This window comes from Rosa chinensis, chromosome 6, assembly GCF_002994745.2.
Source record: "Rosa chinensis cultivar Old Blush chromosome 6, RchiOBHm-V2, whole genome shotgun sequence".
Classification (NCBI taxonomy): Eukaryota; Viridiplantae; Streptophyta; class Magnoliopsida; order Rosales; family Rosaceae; genus Rosa; species Rosa chinensis.
In genome coordinates this window covers 41,410,995-41,432,760 of record NC_037093.1, presented here as the reverse complement: position 1 = coordinate 41,432,760, position 21,766 = coordinate 41,410,995, and the positions used below count along the sequence as shown (strand labels likewise).

Below are 21,766 nucleotides of genomic sequence, written 5' to 3'. Positions count from 1 at the left end.
CCTTCAAAATACTGCAAATGCAGACAAACCCATTTAAATTCCAACTTTTAAATTGTAGATTATTATTTTCAGTCATAAGTTAAAGAACCCATAAAAAAGAAGATGCCCAACATCGCTCACCACGCCTTGGCGTTACTCTTGATGGACAACTCTGAGACGTTGGCATGCCCAACAAACATCACTACCTTTCCCTCCTCAGTGATGTTGGGCATGCCGATTTCTCAGAGTTATCCATCAAGAATAACGCCAAGGCGCGGTGAGCGATGATAGGCAGAAGCTGTTTAAGGGGTTTCTAACCTAGGTTGAATGGCATAGACGTTATTTGGGAAAAGATGAGGGCAAAACAGTAATTTCGTTTATCGGCTCGGCCCGGCTCGAGCCGATACCTTACACGGCTTAGTAACAGTACCAATCCACTAACTTTAATATATGTACTAGAATTTAGATCAGACAGATAAATTAGTTGTCTTTAAACAAAAGAGGATTTCTTGCCTTTCCTATGTAATCCCCTATTCCCCTTTGCTTTTATGTCTGCAGGTCACAGCAGGACCACAAATTTCATCCTAGTTAAGGAATCCCTTTGGAAAAGCTAAAATGGTGGACGATAACATGCAATTCTGCCTCCCAAGTGGCTCTTGCTTTCATAATTTACTTTTATTACTTTCAGCTGACCCTGTCTTCTCTCGGAGTAGCCTTGTGATTTCTGTAACTTTGTACGTATGGCATTCTTGGAAATTCAAAGCTCAGTCCCTAGCTACTTCGATTATCTACTAACCATATGATTTCATTTATAGTCTTCAATTTGTTCTACTTCTAGAAAGAAATTGCAATGTGCTTTGATCACCAAACCCAAACAATAACCAGAGTCCTATATTTTAAGAGAAATCAGAAATCTACAATACCACGAATTTCTTCTTCGTTAAGCAGTCGCCCTCTTGCACTCCAAAAACAAAAAGCACTTCCCTTTTGAAAAGCTTAAAGTGGTGTACCGTGACATGGATGATGGGCCTTTCCAGACTCATGGTCTTCTTCTTCAACTTTTATTGAGAGTGGTTCAGAGTATATTGTAGCAAACAAAGTGTTATCGCTGGGAGTTGCTCATCTCTGAAATACTACTACCTTGTAGCTTTTCTCTTCTAGGCTTCAGAACTCGAATTACGGCTGCAGCCTGGAGAATAGTAAATTTTCAGTATTGGTAAGCTCCCAAAACAGAACAAGTTTTGTGCATCCTATTTCTCTATCTATTTCTTATAATTGCTTAGAAATACTCCATTCAGGAGTCCTAATGTTTCTGTTTCTTTCTGGGTCAACATTCGGTATTTGCATGTGATATTTTAGGAGGTTTTATGTTTTTTCTCTGGCAAAAATTCGTGTGCAGCGTCATGATCAGACTCTCCACTGCATGTAACTACCTGAATTTCCTTAATGAAAAAAAAATTATTTATTGGCATAGCATTTGATTGTCAAGCCCCTTGAGCTAGAATAGGATTAGAAAAGAGTGATCATGGTAGCTGAAAAGCATTACTGGTTTGTATGTTCTTACTGAAATTACAGGTATTAATCTCCACATTGATTCAGGATCACAGTGTCATATTAAGCAAGCACTGCCTATTTTTTGAACACTTATTTCTGCATACTTTATCCCTCTTTCGTGGTGGTTGTTTTGTGTTTACATGCTCCTTGGTTTTGTGTTTAAGCAGGGCGGCAACTTAACATCCGAGTGGAGTCAAGAGGCTTTGGTTAACAGAAGTTTCCATTCGACCATTATATTGTCCGATTGCGTACTGAATTTTCACAAAGAGCATATAACAAAGGCCGAACTTTTACCCGTGTCCCATCCATGGCTAATAAATCCATGAATAGTATTAGCTTCAAGGCACTGGTGGACAAGCGGAGCAACAAAGTTATCTTCATAGAAACTGATAATGATTTTGTTGATGTTCTCTTCAGTTTCTTGACAATACCAATGGGAACAATCATCAGAGTTGCCCGTAAACATTCATTACCAGTGGAAACAGGTTGCATGAACAATTTGTATGCAAGTGTTGAAAATATTGATGCACGTATTTTCCAGACTGGAGCATGTAAAGACATGTTGCTGTGTCCTCGTAGTGGGGCTGAACTTCATTGCAAGAATCTCCAATTGAAGATTAACAATGATGAGCCCACACAGTATTTTTCGTGCTCTAAGGATTGCACCTGCGGTTATAAATTATTTAGTCATTACAAAGATGTTCTTTGTAAGTGTGGAGAACCCATGGATAATGAGATACCTCTTCAGTGGGAAAGTTGAAGAAATCCTCTTCTGCAGATGGTGGAGTGTTCTGTAAAGGACTTACCAGATTTATAATTACTGATGATCTAGAAGTGATGCCACCATCAAGTTCGGCGATCTGTTCTTTATTTACTAAGCTTAAAGTCATGGATGCTAGTACTACTGAGGAGCTGGCTTTCAATGTAGGATTTGGTGAGGTAATAGAATTGTTGACTTGTTATGCTCTTTTTTCTTTTGTTGGTACAATTTTTTCTCATCCTATCTCTTATTTCCAGGTTTTGGAAATGCTTGTATGCTCATTAGTATCAAAGACGCCTTTGTCAGAAACTCTTCTGAAGCTTAAATCACAACCAAACTTGAGCAATGAATATCCAAATCAAGGAATATGTATTGAACCTCAAACAGTAGGAGGCTGTATGAATGAGGAAGACACCATTTCTGTGAAGCTTATTGTTTGCAAATCTCAGAAGATTGTTTGTTATGCAGAAGCAGGGGAGGATTTTGTCAATTTAGTTTTCAGTTTCCTGACCGTTCCACTTGGGTTTATAATAAAACAGATCCAGGATAGGTCGTCCTCTTTGAAAGGAAGCATTGAGCAGCTGTACAAGAGTGTCCAGGATCTTGATGATGAATTCTTCAAATCAAATTACCAGAAGGAAATTTTACTCAATCCGAAGCTTTACCCTGGTTTTTGCTATGAGAACCGTCTTTTAGGAATTGAGTATGGCCTGGAGACCTCGAATTATTATGCACGCTACTGGACAGGTGATTCCTTTAGTAAAGTGGTGACTACTGATAAAGACTTTGTTCCTTCCTATTCTTCTTACAGGCCATCAGTGACTACTGTCCCACTTAAACTCAAGTATTGCGAGACTTTGAATGACCCCGTACGTGATCAAGGATTTTTGAATGGACCGACAATGTTTACAATTACTGACAATCTGATCATAAGGCCCATATCTCCTCTATTTGGCCTCTCTGTTTTAAACAAAATGAAGGTACCATTCACTGATATTGAGGAGCAAATTGTGCAGGTTGGAAAGGAGGAGGTCAGTTATTGCTTATATTTTCTATTTGTCATTTCAAAATAGTCATCATATTGTACCTAACTCATTTTCTTTGGTACTTCAACATCAAATGACTGCATTTTACCTTCTGCATTTCTATTTTGAAACTTCAGGTATTCTTACTTAGCAAGACTGGGTGTTATCTAATACTGTAATTGTTGTTTTTCTGTCGTGCTGTTACTTCTGCAGGCTTTTCGCCTTCTGGTAACATCTTTTCTTAGTGACTCTTCTCTCACCAGCGTCTTCCTTAGGCAGCCAAAGAGCAAATTCGAACAATGACCAAAGCAGGCTTTTCGCCTCTTGGTAACATCTTTTCTTTGCGACTCTTCTCTCATCAGTGTCTTCCTTAGGCAGCCAAAGAGCCAACAATGACCATAGTTCAGTTATCTAATGTAAGAGCCAGGTGATGCTTTTGATACTGGAACTCAACAATTGTTATTTGCATAAAGCATGCACGTACCAGTTATATATACTGGAAATCATGTGCTTCACAACACCAATGATTGTGATTCTGTCATTGTATACACATGTAAGCAAGTCTTCCTTTATATTGTTGTGCAGTATTTAAAATGTTGTGCGAGATTACTAAGTGCAATGTATTCTTTAGTTGGATCTTCAAACCTACAAGATTTGATAAAAGGTATCAGAGTTGGTTGTTCAACTGTGTGACTAAGTACAGCACATGACAACTGTGGAAGTGCACATCAACCTCAAATGTGGATGAGAAGGATGCATAAATGAATTATCTGTGGTTCATTCTAGTTCAGTGCACGGTCTCATGCTTATCGATTTGGTTTTTCATTTCTATACTAGCAAAAGAGTACGCGCGATGCCGCGGGCTTTATTGTTGTAAACATCTGCTCCTTGGTGTATGTCAGATCGGGATTGCGAATCCTCGGACCTCCCCCCCTTCATACTGTCGTTCCACGGAGGCATATATGCAAGAAAATTTAGGGTTTGTTGGGTCATATATGACTTGCACTACTATGAATCTGTATACGATCAGTGGGCTGCACATTACATATACGTATAGGGCTCTGATCTGGTCCCTGCATAAGTGCATATATTCAAGTTCTAGCAACTAGTCAAAGTGTTTCATGCAATTGTGGATCTAAGATCTAAAAATGGGGTGGGTTACGTATTCATGTGTCTCTTTGGGCGAAGCTCAAAAAATTTTTTTAGTACAATTATGCACAAGTGTGGGAATGCAGAAGCGGGGAGATAAGAATTTGAGAGTCTAAGTGTTCAACGATTGATTTAGTCTGGAATTTAGGCCTTTTGGGAAGAAGACGAAGAATGAGAATTTGTGATGGATGGAGAGAATGGAAGAGTCAGAGAGGAGTATGACTTTGATAATTCATAAGTTCGGGTGGGTTTCGTCAAACAAACATACATACAAACATAAAATATATATCATATATATAAGTTTTTTTTTTTTTTTTTCAACTCAAAATTCTGGGGAGGGCTTGAGTCCTCCCACCCCTATACCTAGATCCACCCTGGTTTCATGTAAGAGTTGAGTATATATTCACACAAATAAAAAATTGATCAATGTCTCCAATTGATTATTTGGGGTGAATATAATATTGTTCTCATATGTATTCTAAAGTTTGATCGATATAGAACATGTACTTGTGACACTACACTTATGTCTATAATACGTATGCATATAAATTGTAACTGAATTTTGTAATCATGCTTTTTATTTTATTTTTCTTTGATTTTTTCATTAATTATTTGAATTGTTGTCTTCTTTTCTCATACGGCCCATCTCTATCAGTATCAAATTTCTTTAGCCACTGCTTCAAATCCTCGGTGGTCATAACTAGTTTGCCATCACTAGCTACAGATCGACTTGCTTTTAATTCCCATAGAGAAATGTATATAATCTAGGTACGTTCTAGTAGTTGGATACTTGTATTGGCAATGGCAATTGATGCAGTGTAAGCCTTGGAACATCCTAGCTATATATAATGTGTGGGAGGCTTGGATCTCTCTTTTGTTGGAAATTTTATGATTTAAAATTAAAACAAGTTTAGTTATTTCTTTATTTATTGTGCGGTTAATTTCAATATTATCTTCATTATTTTATTTATGATTTTAATCATTTTCTATATTAATATATAATGATTATTTGACCGTTATATGGTTAATGAGGCTAATGATGGTCGTTGGTAAGTATGACCTATATAAGGGCGCATGGTTAGAGTTGGAAGGCATATGGTGAGGCATGAAACATGAACATGTGTGGGAATTTAGACTGGCAGAATGCAACTACCACTACACCATAGATTTTCATCTATAGCGTTCGAAAAACGCTATGGTAGGATTCAATAGCGTTTTAGTAAACGCTATGTCTGCCCGAGCTATAATAGGTACAGGGTCAGTCATAGCGTTTCCGGAAACGCTATAATACATCTTATATTGATAGCGTTTTTGAAGCGCTATTGCTTGACCTCTAATAGCGTTTGAAAAATGCTACAGTCGAGTTAATAATAGCATTTTCTAAGCGCTGTAGTTTGACCTATCATAGCATTTAACAAATGCTATTGTCTTGGTTTCCACAGCATTTCTCAAGTGCTATAAATTGACCTCTTCTGGTGATAGTAAACGCTATTGTTCAGTTTTCTATAGCACTTATCTAGTGCTATCAAATGAAAATTCATAACACATTTACATATCTTGTTTCATAGCATTTAAGAAACATTGTCATTGTCTACACATTAATTTTATCGCTAGCTAGTACAAAATTTCATATAAAGTGTGAAGATGATACAAAAATAAATGTCAATCGTCTCATCAATACTCAAACTTCATACATGAATTTCAAATACAATTCAATAAAATTGTCTCAAAAGCTAGCAGTCGATCAGTTTGCATAATTAATCCAAGGAAAAGATAAACAACTACTACAATGTCTCAATCAAAAAGTACTTGTGCGCAACTCCTATCATTCATGACCACATCAGTCCATTACTAGCTTCTAACCTCCATATATAGCTCTCTTAGCATCTTTGAACTGTCACAAAATAAGAAATAAAAAGCAAAGACAATCAAACAAGTAGTCATTGTTCATTAACTTAGCAGAACTAATTTAGCAATTAGTTTGACATGGATAAGAATATACTAATATTTGCAATTGATCAAGCATGTACAGTTGAAATTACCAATGTTTGCAATTGCAAAATCTTAAATGTTTACCTCTAACTATCTGTTTTTTGTTTCCTCACTGTCTAACAATGCATAGAGTATTCGAAAGTCAACAATCTTAATATAATATAATATAATATAATAAGCTGTTGTTTATATAGAGGAATATGTATGAAGAAATAGACTTGAATACATCTTCAGAAGACAAGTCACTTGCAATTTCAAATTTAACTCGCATAATGTACTTCCACACCAATTCTTGCCATAATTACTAACCAAAAAACTAAAGTTATGATCTGTGCAGCTTACCAAAGCATATATCCAGTCATCAACTTGAAAATCCCAATGCCATTGTAAACGCTTTTAGATTAAATCTAAGCAGTACAGTACGAGATAGTGTGAAGAATTCCTCTGTAGTCTATAAGCTGTATTAAATGAACAGTCAGTTCCAAACTACCCAAAGGTGGACTGGAAATTATATTCAATATAGCACAAAGAATACTGACGGTTGGGGATCATCTTGTAGTGGACTCCAATCATCAGAACTAAAGAGACCTGACCTCCCTATTCCTTCCACATCACATAAGAGTTTGCTTGCAAGCCTTTCTGCATTTCGATCCATGACCAAATATTATCATTTTCTTGCATTTAACTATCAATCTCATCTCAAGCAATCAACTTAATTTGTTAATAGGTTTAAACAAAAGAGAAACTTAACCACTACATACTTGCATAATTTTACCATTCATAGAACCTCCTTTCTGAATTTCCAGTGAATGGATGAATAAATTAGATGTTGGAAAAGGAACTATATCATTCAATTTCCTATTCTTAGAATCACACTGCCCTGTACTTACCCAAATATTGAAGAAATAAAGCTACAGAGTACAGACATCTCCACTGGATAGGGAGCTGGGTTCCAGCATCAGAAGAAGCATTAGATCTTCAACCCTGCTAGATTTTGGGGAAAGATCAAGGACTCAACCTGAAGCTATTAAAAAAAAAAAAAAACCGCATGTTGATGATAAAAGATATGCATCCCTAGAATATATAAACTGAAAGTAACTAATTAGCTAGACAAATAAAGTTCCATATTTTGTAATTTGAAAAGTACTTAAAAAGATCTAATTCATTAACTTGTCCCAACAGATAACCTGTGTCATCAAGAGTGATGCACCCAATGAAATATATATAAATTTACAATAAAATATGGCTAGCAGGCGAGTTTCAGTTGCCCCAGTTAGCATAATCATGCATTACTCTGCATTTTTAATTAATGGACGAGGGTTCCAACAGTCTTCTCTTGAGCTCTATTTTATTGGTAGAAATTAGTTTCTTGAGCAAAAGAACATTGAGGAAAAACTGTTCAGAATGAAATGGAAAACCAAAGTTCTTACAGGTCAGTTTAATTTCAAAGCACATATACCCTGGCAGCATATTGACGTGCAAATTTCTCGTCTCCAATTAAAGAAGTCAAAAGTTCTACAAGTTCGGTCAAGACTTACCAAGTGAACTTGGGGGATAGAAGGGCGGAAGAGGACCCGGCAAGGATAGAGAAATAAACCACAGAAAGAACTGCTTTCAAATGTCTGCGACACTGCAGTCGCATTCAACTGGTTTAGTAGCAAGTGCTGACACTGCAATGTAGAACAACACAAACATCAGTGACAGTCTAATAGGTGCAACCGTGACAAAAGAAATGGAAGTATTGTTCTAGCTGGATTTATCAGGATGGACTGACAGATTTGACATTATTACAAAAATAAGACCATTCGTTCTTACTTTTAGTGAGATGGGATAACAGAACAGTCTAGGGTACAAGCCAGAAGCAATATCCACATAATGAATGTTGTTACTATTAATTTCACTACCCACTGATCGCGTTAAGTATATTATAACATTCCTACAAAAAGAGATAAAACAAAGAGTGATATAGCTATATAAACAATGAAGACAGACAAAAGCACAACCTAGATACAACCAAAGAAAAATCTGGTGTTGAATTTCCTTGCATGAGAGCTCATGGTCAGAACATCCCAAAGCTTCTTGAAATAACTGCAAGTGCAGACACTCGAATAGATGCCTCAGCTGCTTTATCTTATTATGGAGCATTCAACGAACTGCTAATCTTCTTTGTTATCCTTTGTCAAACGTTACCCGTTTGATGTTTACAAGCCATCTAGAGTCGTTCCCAGAGTGTTTCCGTAGAATGGAATTCAGGACTCTTAAATTCTCTCTCATGCCTCAAAAATATTAATTAATTAAGATTAGAGTATACCATGGCAACAGGGATCATATAATAGAGTTATGACTGGTCAAACAAGCAAGTGATTAATCAAGTCCCACTGAAAGATTAAAAAGGACAACTGATAAGAAACTACTTGATATAAGTGAAGAGCAAGTACCTAGGGTTGGTAAGGACCTTTTTTTTTTATGATAAAGGGTTGGTAAGGACCTGATTGTAAACAACTTGGTATATCAACCATCAGCTTGAAATTCCAATGCCATTGTAAATGCTTTTAGCTTGCTGTGGGAGCCAAAGCAATTTCCTGTTCAATAGATACATTGTCAGCTAATTGAAGATGGTCAGTTCCAAACAAATAAAGTTCCATAAGCAGATATGCGTCCCTAACATTTAGTAACTAACCAGCTAGACAAATATAGTTCCATATTTTGTAATTTGAAAAGTACATAAGAAGCTCCTCTGCATTAAGCTCATCATGTTACAATAAGAGTTGTACAACAATGAGCTATTAATTTGCTATAAATAAAAAGGTAAAGAATATGTTCACATCAGAACTAAGTTAGCAATTAGATCCCAAAAGGATTCCAAGTGGTACTTACAAACAAAAGTGCTTTTCTTTTACAAGAGTCGACCAAAACAAGAAAACCTACTCTCCACTGCCCCGTTACCCAAACTCTTCTAAAACCGAAACTAAAAGAACATAAAGCAAGTCAACCGTAGATGCTAAACAACCCAAATGCAAACCCTTCACTTCTGAAAACTTCCTCCCTTTGCCTTCCCACAGTTCAGTTTCAAGAGCAGCAAAATCAAACTCTCATTCCCATTCGTTCATCCTTCTTCTCCTTCTAACACTCAATCGAAACTCACACAATTCTATAGCTTCAGTCTCCTCCAATCTAGAAATACCCAATCGCAGCCTTTGAGAAAAACCCCAAACTCACAAATTCTCTCTTCTCAATCGCTCTCCGTCTCCCCCTTTGTACTTCTCATTCTTCTTTCTTTTTCAACTAGTCGCGCTCCCCTCCCTTCTATTTTCTTTCTACTTCCTCTTTTCATCTCCCTGTTCTTTTCCCGTCCTCTTCCTCTTCTTTCTGGTTTCCATCTCTCTCTTTCTTTTCTCTCACCCACCGTCAGCAACCAAAACCAACACACAGAATAAGCAAAAGTCAAAAATAAGCAAGAGAGAGCTGTTGGAACAGAAATCGATCATGACCAAACGAACGAAGCGAAACGAACCTCGAAGAAAAGTCCAAAGAGAGTTGAAGATATTGGTCGTTCGAATGATTGTAAAGCAGCAGCTCTGCTGTCTAGTTTGAGAAAGAGCCCCTCAAATCGCCTCGCTCAATCAGAACTGCAAAAACAACAAATAACTTTCACAAACACGAAATCAAAGCACCCAATCTTCAAGAGACAGAAAAACCCATCGAAGAAATCAAGGGAAACAAAAACCCAAATAGATTAAAACTCAGTCCAAATACCCAATCTCACCTGTGAAAGAAAACCACCAAAACACGAAGCTTAGAAGAGCAAAACATAAGGAATAGAATAAACTCACTTTTTCTGGTGACCTCACAAGAATTGAAGAGAATGGCGATGACGGTAGTGGCAGTGATGAAGGGGAGTGAGAGGATGCGAGGAGGAGAAGAGAGAATGGCGATGACGGCAGCGGTGGAGTGAAAACGCTCTAATAAACTCCCGTTGTTATTTTATTCGTTCGATAAGCTAAACGCTCTAAACCAATAAGCCAAACCGCGAAACCAAAATTTTTAATCCCGCCTTCGCTTTTCTGTTGGCGGTAACCTTTCCAGTAATACTATAGCATTTCAATATTGGTTTTTTTTTTTTTGGGTCTTAAAAGTGACAAATAATAGCACTTAAGGGAAAAACGCTATTAATTTGTGCTATCAATAAACAATATTTTTGTAGTGTACTCTAGCCAAATACCTTTACCAAAGATACTCTTACAAACTATACATACACCTACTTTACTTGTACACCGTTTTGAGTGCATGGGTGATTAAGGTTGAATGGAACTTCTTAGCTGCACGATGGAGCTCGAAGAGTTGTTGTACTTTTGGGGAAGTTCATCATTCGACCTTGTGCAGTAGGAACAAATATTCTCTTAGGACATTATGCTTGCACGCCTCGACTCGATAAGTTTTTCCTATATAAATATATATATATATATATATTATTTTCTTACTTTGCTTATGTTATCTTATTTCTATTATTATTGTTATTTCCCAAGATATTACCATATTATTTTGTGCTTTAATTTTACAGGAATTTCGTTCCATATTTTTACAACAATCTAAGAGAAGCTTCATGCGGAATTTCTGTTAGAATTAATTTACATTGTAGATTATGAAACCTTCATGTGGAATTTCTATCAAAATTTATTTACATTAATTACAGAATTTGTAGATACTTAGGCATGGTTATGAAACGAGTGCCTGAGTGTTAAGAGTTCTCTCATGGTAAACTTCCTTCTTTTGTTTTGATGTTTTGTGCCATTGGGCACTATCCCTTGATACAAAGGTTTTGATCATGTTTATATAAAGTTCAACTCTTGTATATATTTAATAGGGAAAATTTCGCAAACAGTACACCAAGTAAAGGCCACTGATAATTCTTATACATAAAGTTTCAAACCAATCATTTCGGTACACGAAATCTGAAACTCGACCCATTATCAGTACACGACGTCAATGACGCTGTTAATTTGACACCAAAATGTCTATTATGCCCTCAATTCTTTTTTTTTTAATAATTTTTTTCTGTTTTTTTTTTCCTTCGTTTTTATCTCTTTCTTCTTCCTTCTTCTAGCTCCACGAAACCCACCTCTGTTCTTCATGTGAGAAGAAGCCTGAGCTCACCCACTTCAGCCAAAACCTCCCCGTGCTCATCCTCATGAAACTTGTACTCCATAACTCTATCATACCCAGTAAGCTCCCTCACACTCTCCACCACCATGTCACACAAAAGCTTAATATCCCCACTGGGTAGTGACTGTAGCTGCGAAATCGCCCTCATGGCCAGCTTCTGAGACAGCACCGCCCCGGCTATAAACAGAGTCGGGTCCTCTGTTCTAGCAGGCTCCAAATCAATGACAACCCCAACATCAATCCTATGCAAAATCGGGTAAAACGGCTTGCCGGAAACCCTCGAATGTATCCAAATTGGGTTGAGAAGAGTAATCTCCCAAGCGCAGAAAGCCTTCTCCAGCAAAGTTGAGCTGGAAGGCGTGAAGAGCGTCCTGACGTCAGTCCCAATTGTGAGGATCTCCCGCCTCTCGAGCACTGGAACCGACTGGGGCATCAGGTCGAGCAGGTCCCGGGCGTTCTTGCTGTAGGCAATGACCCTGAAGGTGGACTCTTCCACTGCAATCGTGCACCCGAACGGTTGGATATGGCAGCCCTTCTGGATTTTGGACAAGTACGCCGTGGTTTACTGCAATTGTCACCGAAGAAGAGAGAGAGAGAGAGAGAGAGAGAGAGAGAGAGAGATCTGAGGAAGGAGGAATCGAATAGATGAAGAAAAATCAGAAAGAAAGAAAGGAAAACTGAAGAACAAAGGTGGGTTTTGAAGTGGGTGAGTTCGGGCTTCTTCTCACATGAAGAACAGAGGTGGGTTTCGTGGAGCTGGAAGAAGGAAGAAGAAAGAGATAAAAACGAAGGAAAAAAAAAAAAGAACAGAAAATAAAAATTATTAAAAAAAAAAGAATTGAGGGCATAATAGACATTTTGGTGTCAAATTAACGGCGTCATTGACGTCGTGTACTGATAGTGGGTCGAGTTTCAAATTTCGTGTACCGAAATTATTGGTTTGAAACTTTATGTATAAGAATTGTTAGTGACCTTTACTTGGTGTACTATTTGTGAAAATTTCCCTATTTAATATGTTTTACTGGAGTGGTTTATATAAAATGTCATGTTTTTATTTAAATGTGAAGTGCTTATTCTTTTACCTTCTTTTACTGTCTCTTGAGTTGTAAATGGTTGTCATAGACTCAATGATCTCTACAGTTTTGGGATCGGGGCGTGACAAGGGAATTCAAAGAGGCATCGTGATTTCAAAGGAAAATGTTTTAGTTGTAACAAGCCTGGGCATAGAGCTCTTGATTGTCACAGCCATAAAGGAAAGACAAACAATTACAAGAAATATAAACGCAAGGCCAAGGAGGTTCATATAGCCAAAGAGGACAAACTTTCATGTGGAATATCTAATATCACTTTGTTAGCTGTGATCTCTGAAGTGAACATTAACTTGGTTCATAAACTCTTTGCAAGCGTACGAATCGTTGTCAAGTAAGGGAAGTATTAAAACCTTGATTATCGTACCTCGGGGATTAGGTGTTGGACCTAACCGAGGTAATTGGCGCTAGAATAACTTAAAAGCATACAATGAAAAATAAAAATAAAATAAAATAAAGTAAAATAATATTCACAAGGCACCAAGCCTCGGCAATGCTCGGCTTAGCTCACACTAAGCCTAATCAAAGCCACTAACTTGTAGCCCAAATGAGTTATGCACAATGGAAGGTAGAATTTTGTTTGGGAGTTTTGAATTGGGAATTAACTAAATTAAATGCAAACTAAAATAAAAGCAAACAACTAATTATCAAGCAAGAAATTAAAATTCGGATTTCAAATTAATGGGAACATGGGAGTGTCGGGTGATTCACACTAACTATCTTGCAAATATCGGTGCCAATTTCATAAATGCATGCATTTCCTATATGTGTTAAGTCCCGTATTTAGTACCGGTCAATGCTACTAAACCAATTATCCTTTCGGTGTATCGATTATGCCGGTTAGGGCCACAATCAACTCTCTAACTTAGGCATTACGCCGGTTAAGGCCGCAATATCTAAATTACAGGCCTAGAGTGCAAGATAATAGAGACTCAAGCAAGCTTAGCTACAATTAAGCTAGCTAATGGTTACCACACTTAAATCCTAGATGCCACAAGATTAACAAAGTGTCAATTTATCAATCTATTCATCACAATTGCCCACAACATAATTTCAAAGGGTGACAAAGCCTAGAAACATGCTTCTAAGGGCCAATACATTCGGATTTAAAGCATACACAATGAAAATTGCATTTATTAAAATTAAAGCATCAATATTTATACAATATGAGTTAGGGCTTCACAACCCTAACTCCTAAAATTAAACTACTCACAACCCATACAAGAATTCATCAACAAAAGTATATAAAAATTATGAAATAGATAATAAGGAAGAGAGGGGAGAGTTAGTTTGGTCACTTCTAGCTATGAGCTAGTATGAATCAAGCAATTTCTTCACCCAACTACCCAAATTAAGGTGTGGTACTCTTGATGATAATTCCCTTGAGGCCTTGAGTGTCCAATCCCAAAAGATTGGAATTAACAAATGAAGAAGGGAAGAGGAGAGAGTGTGAGGTGATGGGTGAGAGAAAATAGTAAGAGATTTAAAAATGGAGGAGAGATGGAGGTGGGTTCGGCTGATTTGGGATTGAGGTGAGGTTGCGGCACTGTTGGAGAAGAGAGAGGATTTTGGGGTCGGGGGTGTGCGGCCTCTGTTGCTGTCTAGGGTTCTGTGAATATCTCTATACATATATACGTGCCGTCTGTGAATATCTCTATACATATATACGTGCGGCCTCAGCTATCTCGCCTTCCATATCTCGTTCTCCTAAAAGAGTATGGGTTCACTGAGACGCCGGAACTGAGTCCTGATGGCGTTGTATTTGGTGGGGACGGCCACGACGCTTCATCAAGAGTTGCTGCATTGCTCTGGCCTATCGCTCCCGCACCACTTTGCTCTCTTCCGATATCTCGTATTCTCTTTGTTACTTGAAGCGGTGATCTGATCAACAAACTGGATTCATTAATGGAAGCGGTGGTGTATAGAGGCAAAATTTAATTGAATAATACACAATTGCATTGTTTCTAAATGGGGTGATGTCGGTGATAAGCAAGAAGACAAGATAATGGAGGCCAAGATTAATTGTTTAAGGGTCTTTCTAATATACCCAGCAAAAATCTAAGTAAACCCAGCAATATATTTATTTGTAAATACTTCTAATTAAACAAACTGATTTCTCCAAAATATCCCCCTCTTGAAAACGATATACCCAGCAAAAAGAAACTAACTGACAAACAAAACCTACCCAGCTCTTTATTACAGGTATCTCCATCAATCCCCTAGTTCCTATTTCAAGTTTTCAATCCCAACGACAAGTTTATAATAAAAGAACTATCAAAAGGTACGTGAATGAAGTAAAGCAACTTTCTCAGTCAACTAGGACTTTAAATGGCTTGCCCAAATTAGACAAAAATGAAGTGCGAAGTGATTTTGTTTTTCTCTTTTGTTTTGAATATCTTAAATTGTGTAGAAGCTTTGAATTTTGATTTGAGTGAAACATCAAAAATTTGCGGAAACTTAATTATTTGTGATCATGTCGGCTCGATTGGTAGATGAAGTATGAGATGAAGATAGAAAATTGAATTAGACCACGATAGGCATTTGAAGGAATAATCTTAGCGACCTCCTTAATCATGACGGCAATGATCTGGGTAATAAAAAAGATGTGAAAGTATCATATCAGTGTGTTCAATGGATCACGGCTTAATCGAAATTGTCGAAGTCGACAAGTAGAACAGCGTCTGGAAAGCAGTTGCTGGGTATATTTTTTATGAGAGTATTCTAGGAATAATTATTGTGTTTAATTAGACATAACAAAAGATATTTAAAAATAAATATATTGCTGGGTATATTTAGATTTTTGCTTGGTATATTTAGAAAGACCCTTGTTTAATTTGACCAAGCATTCAAACTTGGTCAGGTCTTATTTCTAGAAACGGTGCTGATCGAAGACAAAAGAAATGGAGACAAAAGTTTAATTGATATCAATTGCTTTGTTTTCCAAAATCAGTGCTGTGTGTGATAAGAAAGAAGACAAAAGAATGGTAGCAATTATACTTGATTTCAAATTTGATTGAGCAGTGCTATACATGATCAACAAGGAGACTGAAAACAAGTTTAATTGATTATGCCGGTGAACAAAGAATTCAGAGAGGTGGGTTGTACCAAAAGTTTCAATTAATGAACAAAAGTTTCCAATTGATAAAAGTTCCCATCAAGAAGAGATGAATAGTTCAGAGCCAGATTCTCCTTCGCTGAAAATCAAGAACAGGTGAAGAACTCGGTGTTGAAGCAGAGTTAAACGGACGATTCCTCCCTTTTGTAGAGAGTACAGGGACGTGTTCCTTCTCCGAATTGGACTAAGGAAGTTTCTCCTCCTCCTCCTCCTCCTCCATTGTCATGATACCTAACCAAGAAACTGCAAACTATAAACACTCGCTGAAATCTGGGTTAGAAGAGAGCCAGATTTCCAACGAGGTAATATAGGGATTGTGGCTATAATCTAAGTTAGAAGAGAGTCATGGTTAATTTGGGAATTTTTTCTGTCCAGTAGGCACCACTGGAGCTGAGTTGTCAGTAATTTAACGGATCCATTTCACGGACACATGAAGGAATGACCTAGTGGATGAGAAATTATAGTGCAAGGGTGTTTTTGATGATATTGGAAGTCCACGGACTGAATTGATTTTGGATGCAAATCATAGGATAGTAACCAATATTTAGCCCTTATAATAAAGTTAGTCTTTATCTTTTACTTTTCTATCTAGGGAAAATGCTCATTTACCCAATTTTAGCTTAAAATTTGCCCACTTGCTCAACTAACTGTTTTTTTAACCCCGTTTACCCAAAACACTCTAAGGGATTATTTCCCCTTTACCCAATTCTTTTTTTCTTCTTTTTATTTATTTTTGAGACTTTTTTTGCTCCTCTTCCCCCCCCTCACCCGATTTCTCTCTCCTCCCTCCCCCTCCTCTCTCTCCCCCCCCTCCTCTCTCTCTCTCTCTCTCTCTCTCTCTCTCTCCAGACGACGTCGGATTTCTCTCTCCCTCCCTCCATCCCTCCAGCAGGTCGCCCACGACGCCTGCTCTCCCCATCGCGGCATCGAAACTCGTCGTCGTGCTCTCCGCGGCCAGGCTCGACGCTAAGCCAACGGTCCTCGTCGCTTAGAAGCTCGGCGAGGCCAGGGTTGACCTTCTGAAGGAATCGACGACGGACTGAAAACTGCTATCTGCTATTGTGCAGTCATAACCATAAAAGTTGTTACATTAGTGCCCCCCAGTAGACTTTGTATTGGGGGCCAATGTTGACTACTTTATTTATTGACGGACTGAAAACTGCTATTCCAAAGTAAATGTAGTGTTAAATTGCAGTAATCGATAAATGAAAAAAATTGTGTGGTTTGTGTCAGTCTAGTGGGGGCAGTAGACAGAATATTGACCCTCAAAATGTGGGTTTTTAGACATTATCTGTTGTTTTGAGTGTGAATAACTTCTATAATCTGTGAAACATAGGAAGCGATGTAATGTTTGATGGTCTATTGGGGGGCAGTAGACACATTAGTGCCAACCAATAATGTCTTTCTTAGGAGACAGTAATCATCTCTAGTTGATTTGTTTGTGATAAAGTGCAATACACTGTGAATCCTTGAAACTGGTGCAAGTTTTAATGGTTTAGTGAGGGGCAGTAGACACATTACTGCCCCCAAATAATGTCTTCATACGAAGTCAGAACCCTTCACTTAACTGGTGCAAGTTTTAATGGTTTAGTGGGGGGCAGTAGACACATTACTGCCCCCAAATAATGTCTTCGTTTTAAGTCAGAACCCTTCACTTAACTATCATTGACAGATTATTGTACTTTCATAAACTCAAAACAACATAAGACTTATCAAAACTCTAATTTCAGTGATTAATTAACCACAGTTAAGAAATTAGTGGGGGCAATAATCTGTCTATTACCCCCAATAGACCACAGTTTTGACGTCGTCCAAGACCTGCAAGAGAAGCCCAGACCCGACTCTGGCGTGGAACTTCGGAGCTTCTCGGACATCTGACGAACAAAACCGGCAAAGCCCAGACCCGATTCCAGCGTGGAGAGCTTCCCAGACATCTGACGAACAAAACCGGCGAAGCCCAGAGGGGTTGGGATCGTGGAGTTAGATGGCGTCATCCTCTGGTGGTCCGACGGTGGGACGGAGTGGCGACGGTGGAGGCCAACATCGACGGTGGAGTGGTGGGCGTGGTGGCTCAAAGAGAGAGAGAGAAAGAGAGCCTGAGACGAGGTTAGAGAAAGAGAGAGAAAGAGAGAGAGAGAAATCGATGAGGGGGAGGAGAGAGAGATATGAGTTTAATTTGTTAATTAAAATGAGGGCAATACTGTCAAACACTGTTAGATTGGGTAAATGGGGTTCAAAAACTCTTGGTGGAGTAAGTGGGCAATTTTTAGCCAAAAATTGGGTAAGTAGTCACAGCCCCTTCTATCTATATTATAACAAAGTACAAATGATTAATGAAACATATATGTTGATTAGAGATAGTCCTTGTTAATTTGTACGTGGCATTTGTACTTGGACTTTCAATATGATTGAGCTATGTAAGAGAATAGGATTTCAATATGATTGAAATACTTACCTGCACTTGGATTTTCAATAGGATTGGAAATTTAAGCATTTGTAAAATATGATATGTTGATTAACTATATAATGATGGAATAGATAACAAGGATTGGTTGAAAGAAGTCATTTGCGACCTAATTAGTTCAGAAGCCCTAACGCCGCGAGAGCACACAAACACTACCAGATCGTTCCCTGTCCAGCGGCGGCCATGGATAGCGCCGACTTCGGCATCGTTGTCTTCATGCTGGCTACCGGACGGGCACTTCAATACCCTAGGCTTTGGCCAGGAGAGAAGAAGGCTGTGACTTGGGGTTTGGCAGGCTGGTTTTGACGGTAGGCATGGGCGGCTTTTCTAGACATGGTGGTGGTTTTTCTGTGCAGGGACAGAACTATCTGGCGGCGATGTTGCTGGCTTGTGTCGGAGCTTGACGGCTCAGCTAGTGGCAAGGCTGATTCATGGCGAAGCTTGTGGCGAGGCTGGTTAGTGGCGGGGCTGGCTTGTGGAGTAACTGGTTCGTGGTGTGTCTCGAGGGTGGCGCTGCACAGGCTACTGCTGACGTGGTGGATGGCTGGTCTGGGTTTGAGTCAACCTAGTCTTGCTGGGCCTTCTCTCTTGGTGACTGCCCTGTTGGGCTTAGTTGTTTCGCTGAGATTCTCCCTCAGTCCATTAATTTTTAAATTTGGGCTAGGGTTTAGGCTCTTGGCTAAACCTATGTTTTTAGCTTTTTGTCTAATTACCATAAATTTTCTTTTATTAGGAACCTAACGAGTGTAGTTTGGCTTGTCTATTCTCTATGGTCTTTGTCCATAACTTATAGGCTCGCTTTTAAGTGAGCCATAAGTTCAAATATAGTTGGTCTATCCTATATATGCCACTGTGGCCCCTCCATGAAACCTTGTTCTGGCCATTATTATGTGACAGCGGGTGGGTATGTAATGGCCTTCTTGGCATGCATTATTATCAATGAAATTACCATTATTTCAACAAAAAAAAAAAGGATTGGTTGAGTACCAAACAAATCAATTTTATTTATATCAAGGTTTATGGCCAAAACCTGATAAGAAATCTAAATTGAAAATAAATAAGAAACAATCAAGTTGTAAAGTCTCCAAAATAATAAACATATCAGTAATCGAACTTCCCAAAGTATGAGTGAAATGTAGGGGTTTGAAAGTTAATTATCAACATTCTCTACTCTCAAAATATGTCAACCGAGTGGATCCAAATTGTTAAAGGTTTGACTAGAGAATAGATTGATCATCAAAAGGAATGAGATTAAAGTCTATAAATAAAGCCATTATGATGGACACCCAACCTAGTTGTTTGAAGATCCCAAGATCTAGGTTCAAAGGGACAACTAAATTGTGTTTGGCTTATAACACTGAGGAGATACTTCTTCTACTCACTCCTAAATCTGATGAGATAGTGTTGCTTGCATTGTGGTAGGATAATATTTGTTTTAATGACTTCCGCAACTTGGAAGCTTAGTAGAGTATAGCAAGATACTCTCAAAAGGAAGTCACCTATATTAGTATGAAATGAGGCCGTTTCTATGACAATCTTTAAGGTTGGATTCCCTAAAGAACTAATGAATACCAGGTATTGTCCATGGCCGGAAGGATACAACCGTAGAACCAAATGTGTTTGGAAAGATATTATATATATATGCGATTACTATTTTCTTAGTTTACATGAACAGCTTAATAGTTTAAGACAACGCATTCGCTATTTAGCAAGTAAACTCGATATCACTAGGGAAGGTTCAAGGCCAAAAGCTACCTATCTTGATATGATTACCGACGTACTTTCTTTAGCATCTGCATTACACATTTAAATTTCATTTATGAATTTCCATTCATGTGGGGGACTGTTAAAAATTTAATATTTCATTATTAAATGTTAAATGTGTTATAAAGCAGGAAGAAGATGGAGAGAGAATAATTGGGAGGAAGTAGAAGTGTTCTCATTCAGTCTCATTAGCCTCCTTTATATAGAGGTTGGATTTACATCAAAGTACATAACTAATGAGTATTTACATGGACATCCACATAGATAATAATATTTACAACACTTCCTCTTGGATGTCCACCAATGAATGATGGTATTGGACGCGCTTATTGTTGCCTCGTTAAAAACCTTGCCAGGTAACAAAAACTCAGTGGGACTAAAATGACCCTGGTCGAAGGACAAAAAGAGCACAACGCGCATATGTCTTAGGTAGCATGCTTTTGGATGCTCCCCCTGATGAGAATCTTCCCCTGATTATTGCAAGTCTCATTTATGTATGTGATAAGCTACATGTACATGTATAGTAGTTTGATGTGTCTATCACTGAAGTGAGACCATGTGTGCTTTGCATATAGGGGCTCATCACAAAATTTCATACTTGCAAAGGTTAAGCAATACCAGCAAAACTAAACGATTTTCAATAAGCCTTACCTCATATGATAAGGTTAGAAACAATCTCATATGCTCAAATTCATACACAAAGTACTAGCTAAATAATATAAAGAAATTGACACATTTAACTATGTATAGTTTAAAACATTGAAAAATCATCCTAGCCATACACATCAATATCTTTGTGTATTGATATGTCTCATATAAGCTCTTCAAGAGCTCTAAGTAATTCATAACTTTGCGAACTCATACCAAGTTTTAGGTCAAAAACATTTAGTTTATGAGCATAAACTATACTGATAAATAGTCTCATCAAGACATCAGCGATTTTACGAGGGACCAACATTGGTCTATGTCATTCTTTTCAAAGGACCATATCATTTGGATCAACATGTCTGCTACCATGCATAGTTGGTCTAGATTGTCTATGCAATCATGTTATGCTTTAAGGATTTTAATCCAAGTAAATTCTTTTGCAAGTAATATCATTATCACTTTAGGTACAAAGCTCAAAATGAGACATGGTGGAAAAGTCTCACACCAATTCATACAGTTCTTCAGGAATAATATTTCTCCCCCTTATGGCAAGATGATTGTCTCATTAAAGTGACAACTCGCAAATATGTGGTAAATAAACAATTTGTTTGTGAGTAAGGTTAGCAGTCATCAAAACTTGTAAGTGATTCCATGCAACATGGCCAACAAAGATGACATAACTGGTCAAGCCAAAATAGTGTATTTGGTTCAATGAACTTCTGGTTCATGACATTATATGCCTAAATTTACTGTATAAATTTGGCACAGTATATATGAGGTAGCAAAACAGTCTTCTACAACCATATTGAAGGTGCTTAGTGCGTCAATATTTCAAATTTGGTAACATGATAGTAGCTTATGTAAAGCCATAGATCAAGATCTACAACTCTTGATATGAGTGTTATCTTAGCTTGAGTAAACATCAATTGTGAAATATTGACAATTGGAATGGATCGAATTCATTTTGAACTACTGGCCAGAATGATATACTTAAAATTTTGAGTTGAAGACTACAATCCATAATAAAAGAGTAACTTTATCACGTGGAGAACCTCAAGTTCACTG

General features: G+C 37.9%; 3 protein-coding genes across 7 annotated transcripts; 2 read left to right on the top strand and 1 right to left on the bottom strand.

Moving 5' to 3' along the window:
- The first annotated feature begins 848 nt into the window (after nt 1-848).
- LOC112169505 lies at nt 849-4,944 on the top strand. 5 transcript variants are annotated; one of them, XR_005801417.1, is made up of 5 exons: nt 849-1,195; nt 1,701-2,472; nt 2,551-3,324; nt 3,532-3,734; nt 3,904-4,944. XR_005801417.1 is itself a non-coding variant. In XM_040508048.1 (4 exons), the coding sequence occupies exons 3-4, from the start codon at nt 2,560-2,562 to the stop codon at nt 3,619-3,621; spliced, it is 855 nt and encodes a 284-aa protein (XP_040363982.1). In that variant the 5' UTR covers nt 849-1,195; nt 1,701-2,467; nt 2,551-2,559; the 3' UTR covers nt 3,622-4,944. The 5 variants fall into 5 exon arrangements, 3 of the variants coding, with proteins under 3 accessions (XP_040363982.1, XP_024162308.1, XP_040363981.1); XR_005801416.1 differs by having other exon boundaries at nt 3,532-3,745; XM_040508048.1 differs by having other exon boundaries at nt 1,701-2,467; nt 3,532-4,944.
- LOC112171349 lies at nt 1,841-2,293 on the top strand. Its single transcript, XM_024308546.1, has one exon. It carries the CDS (start codon nt 1,841-1,843, stop codon nt 2,291-2,293), a length of 453 nt encoding a protein of 150 aa, XP_024164314.1.
- A 6,614-nt stretch (nt 4,945-11,558) lies between the features above and the next one.
- LOC112171348 (phytochrome B-like) lies at nt 11,559-12,181 on the bottom strand (the record flags this gene model as incomplete). The annotated part of the gene is made up of 1 exon (XM_024308545.2): nt 11,559-12,181. A coding segment is annotated over one exon (594 nt), but the record flags the coding sequence as incomplete, so codon positions are not given.
- Nucleotides 12,182-21,766: the final 9,585 nt, after the last annotated feature.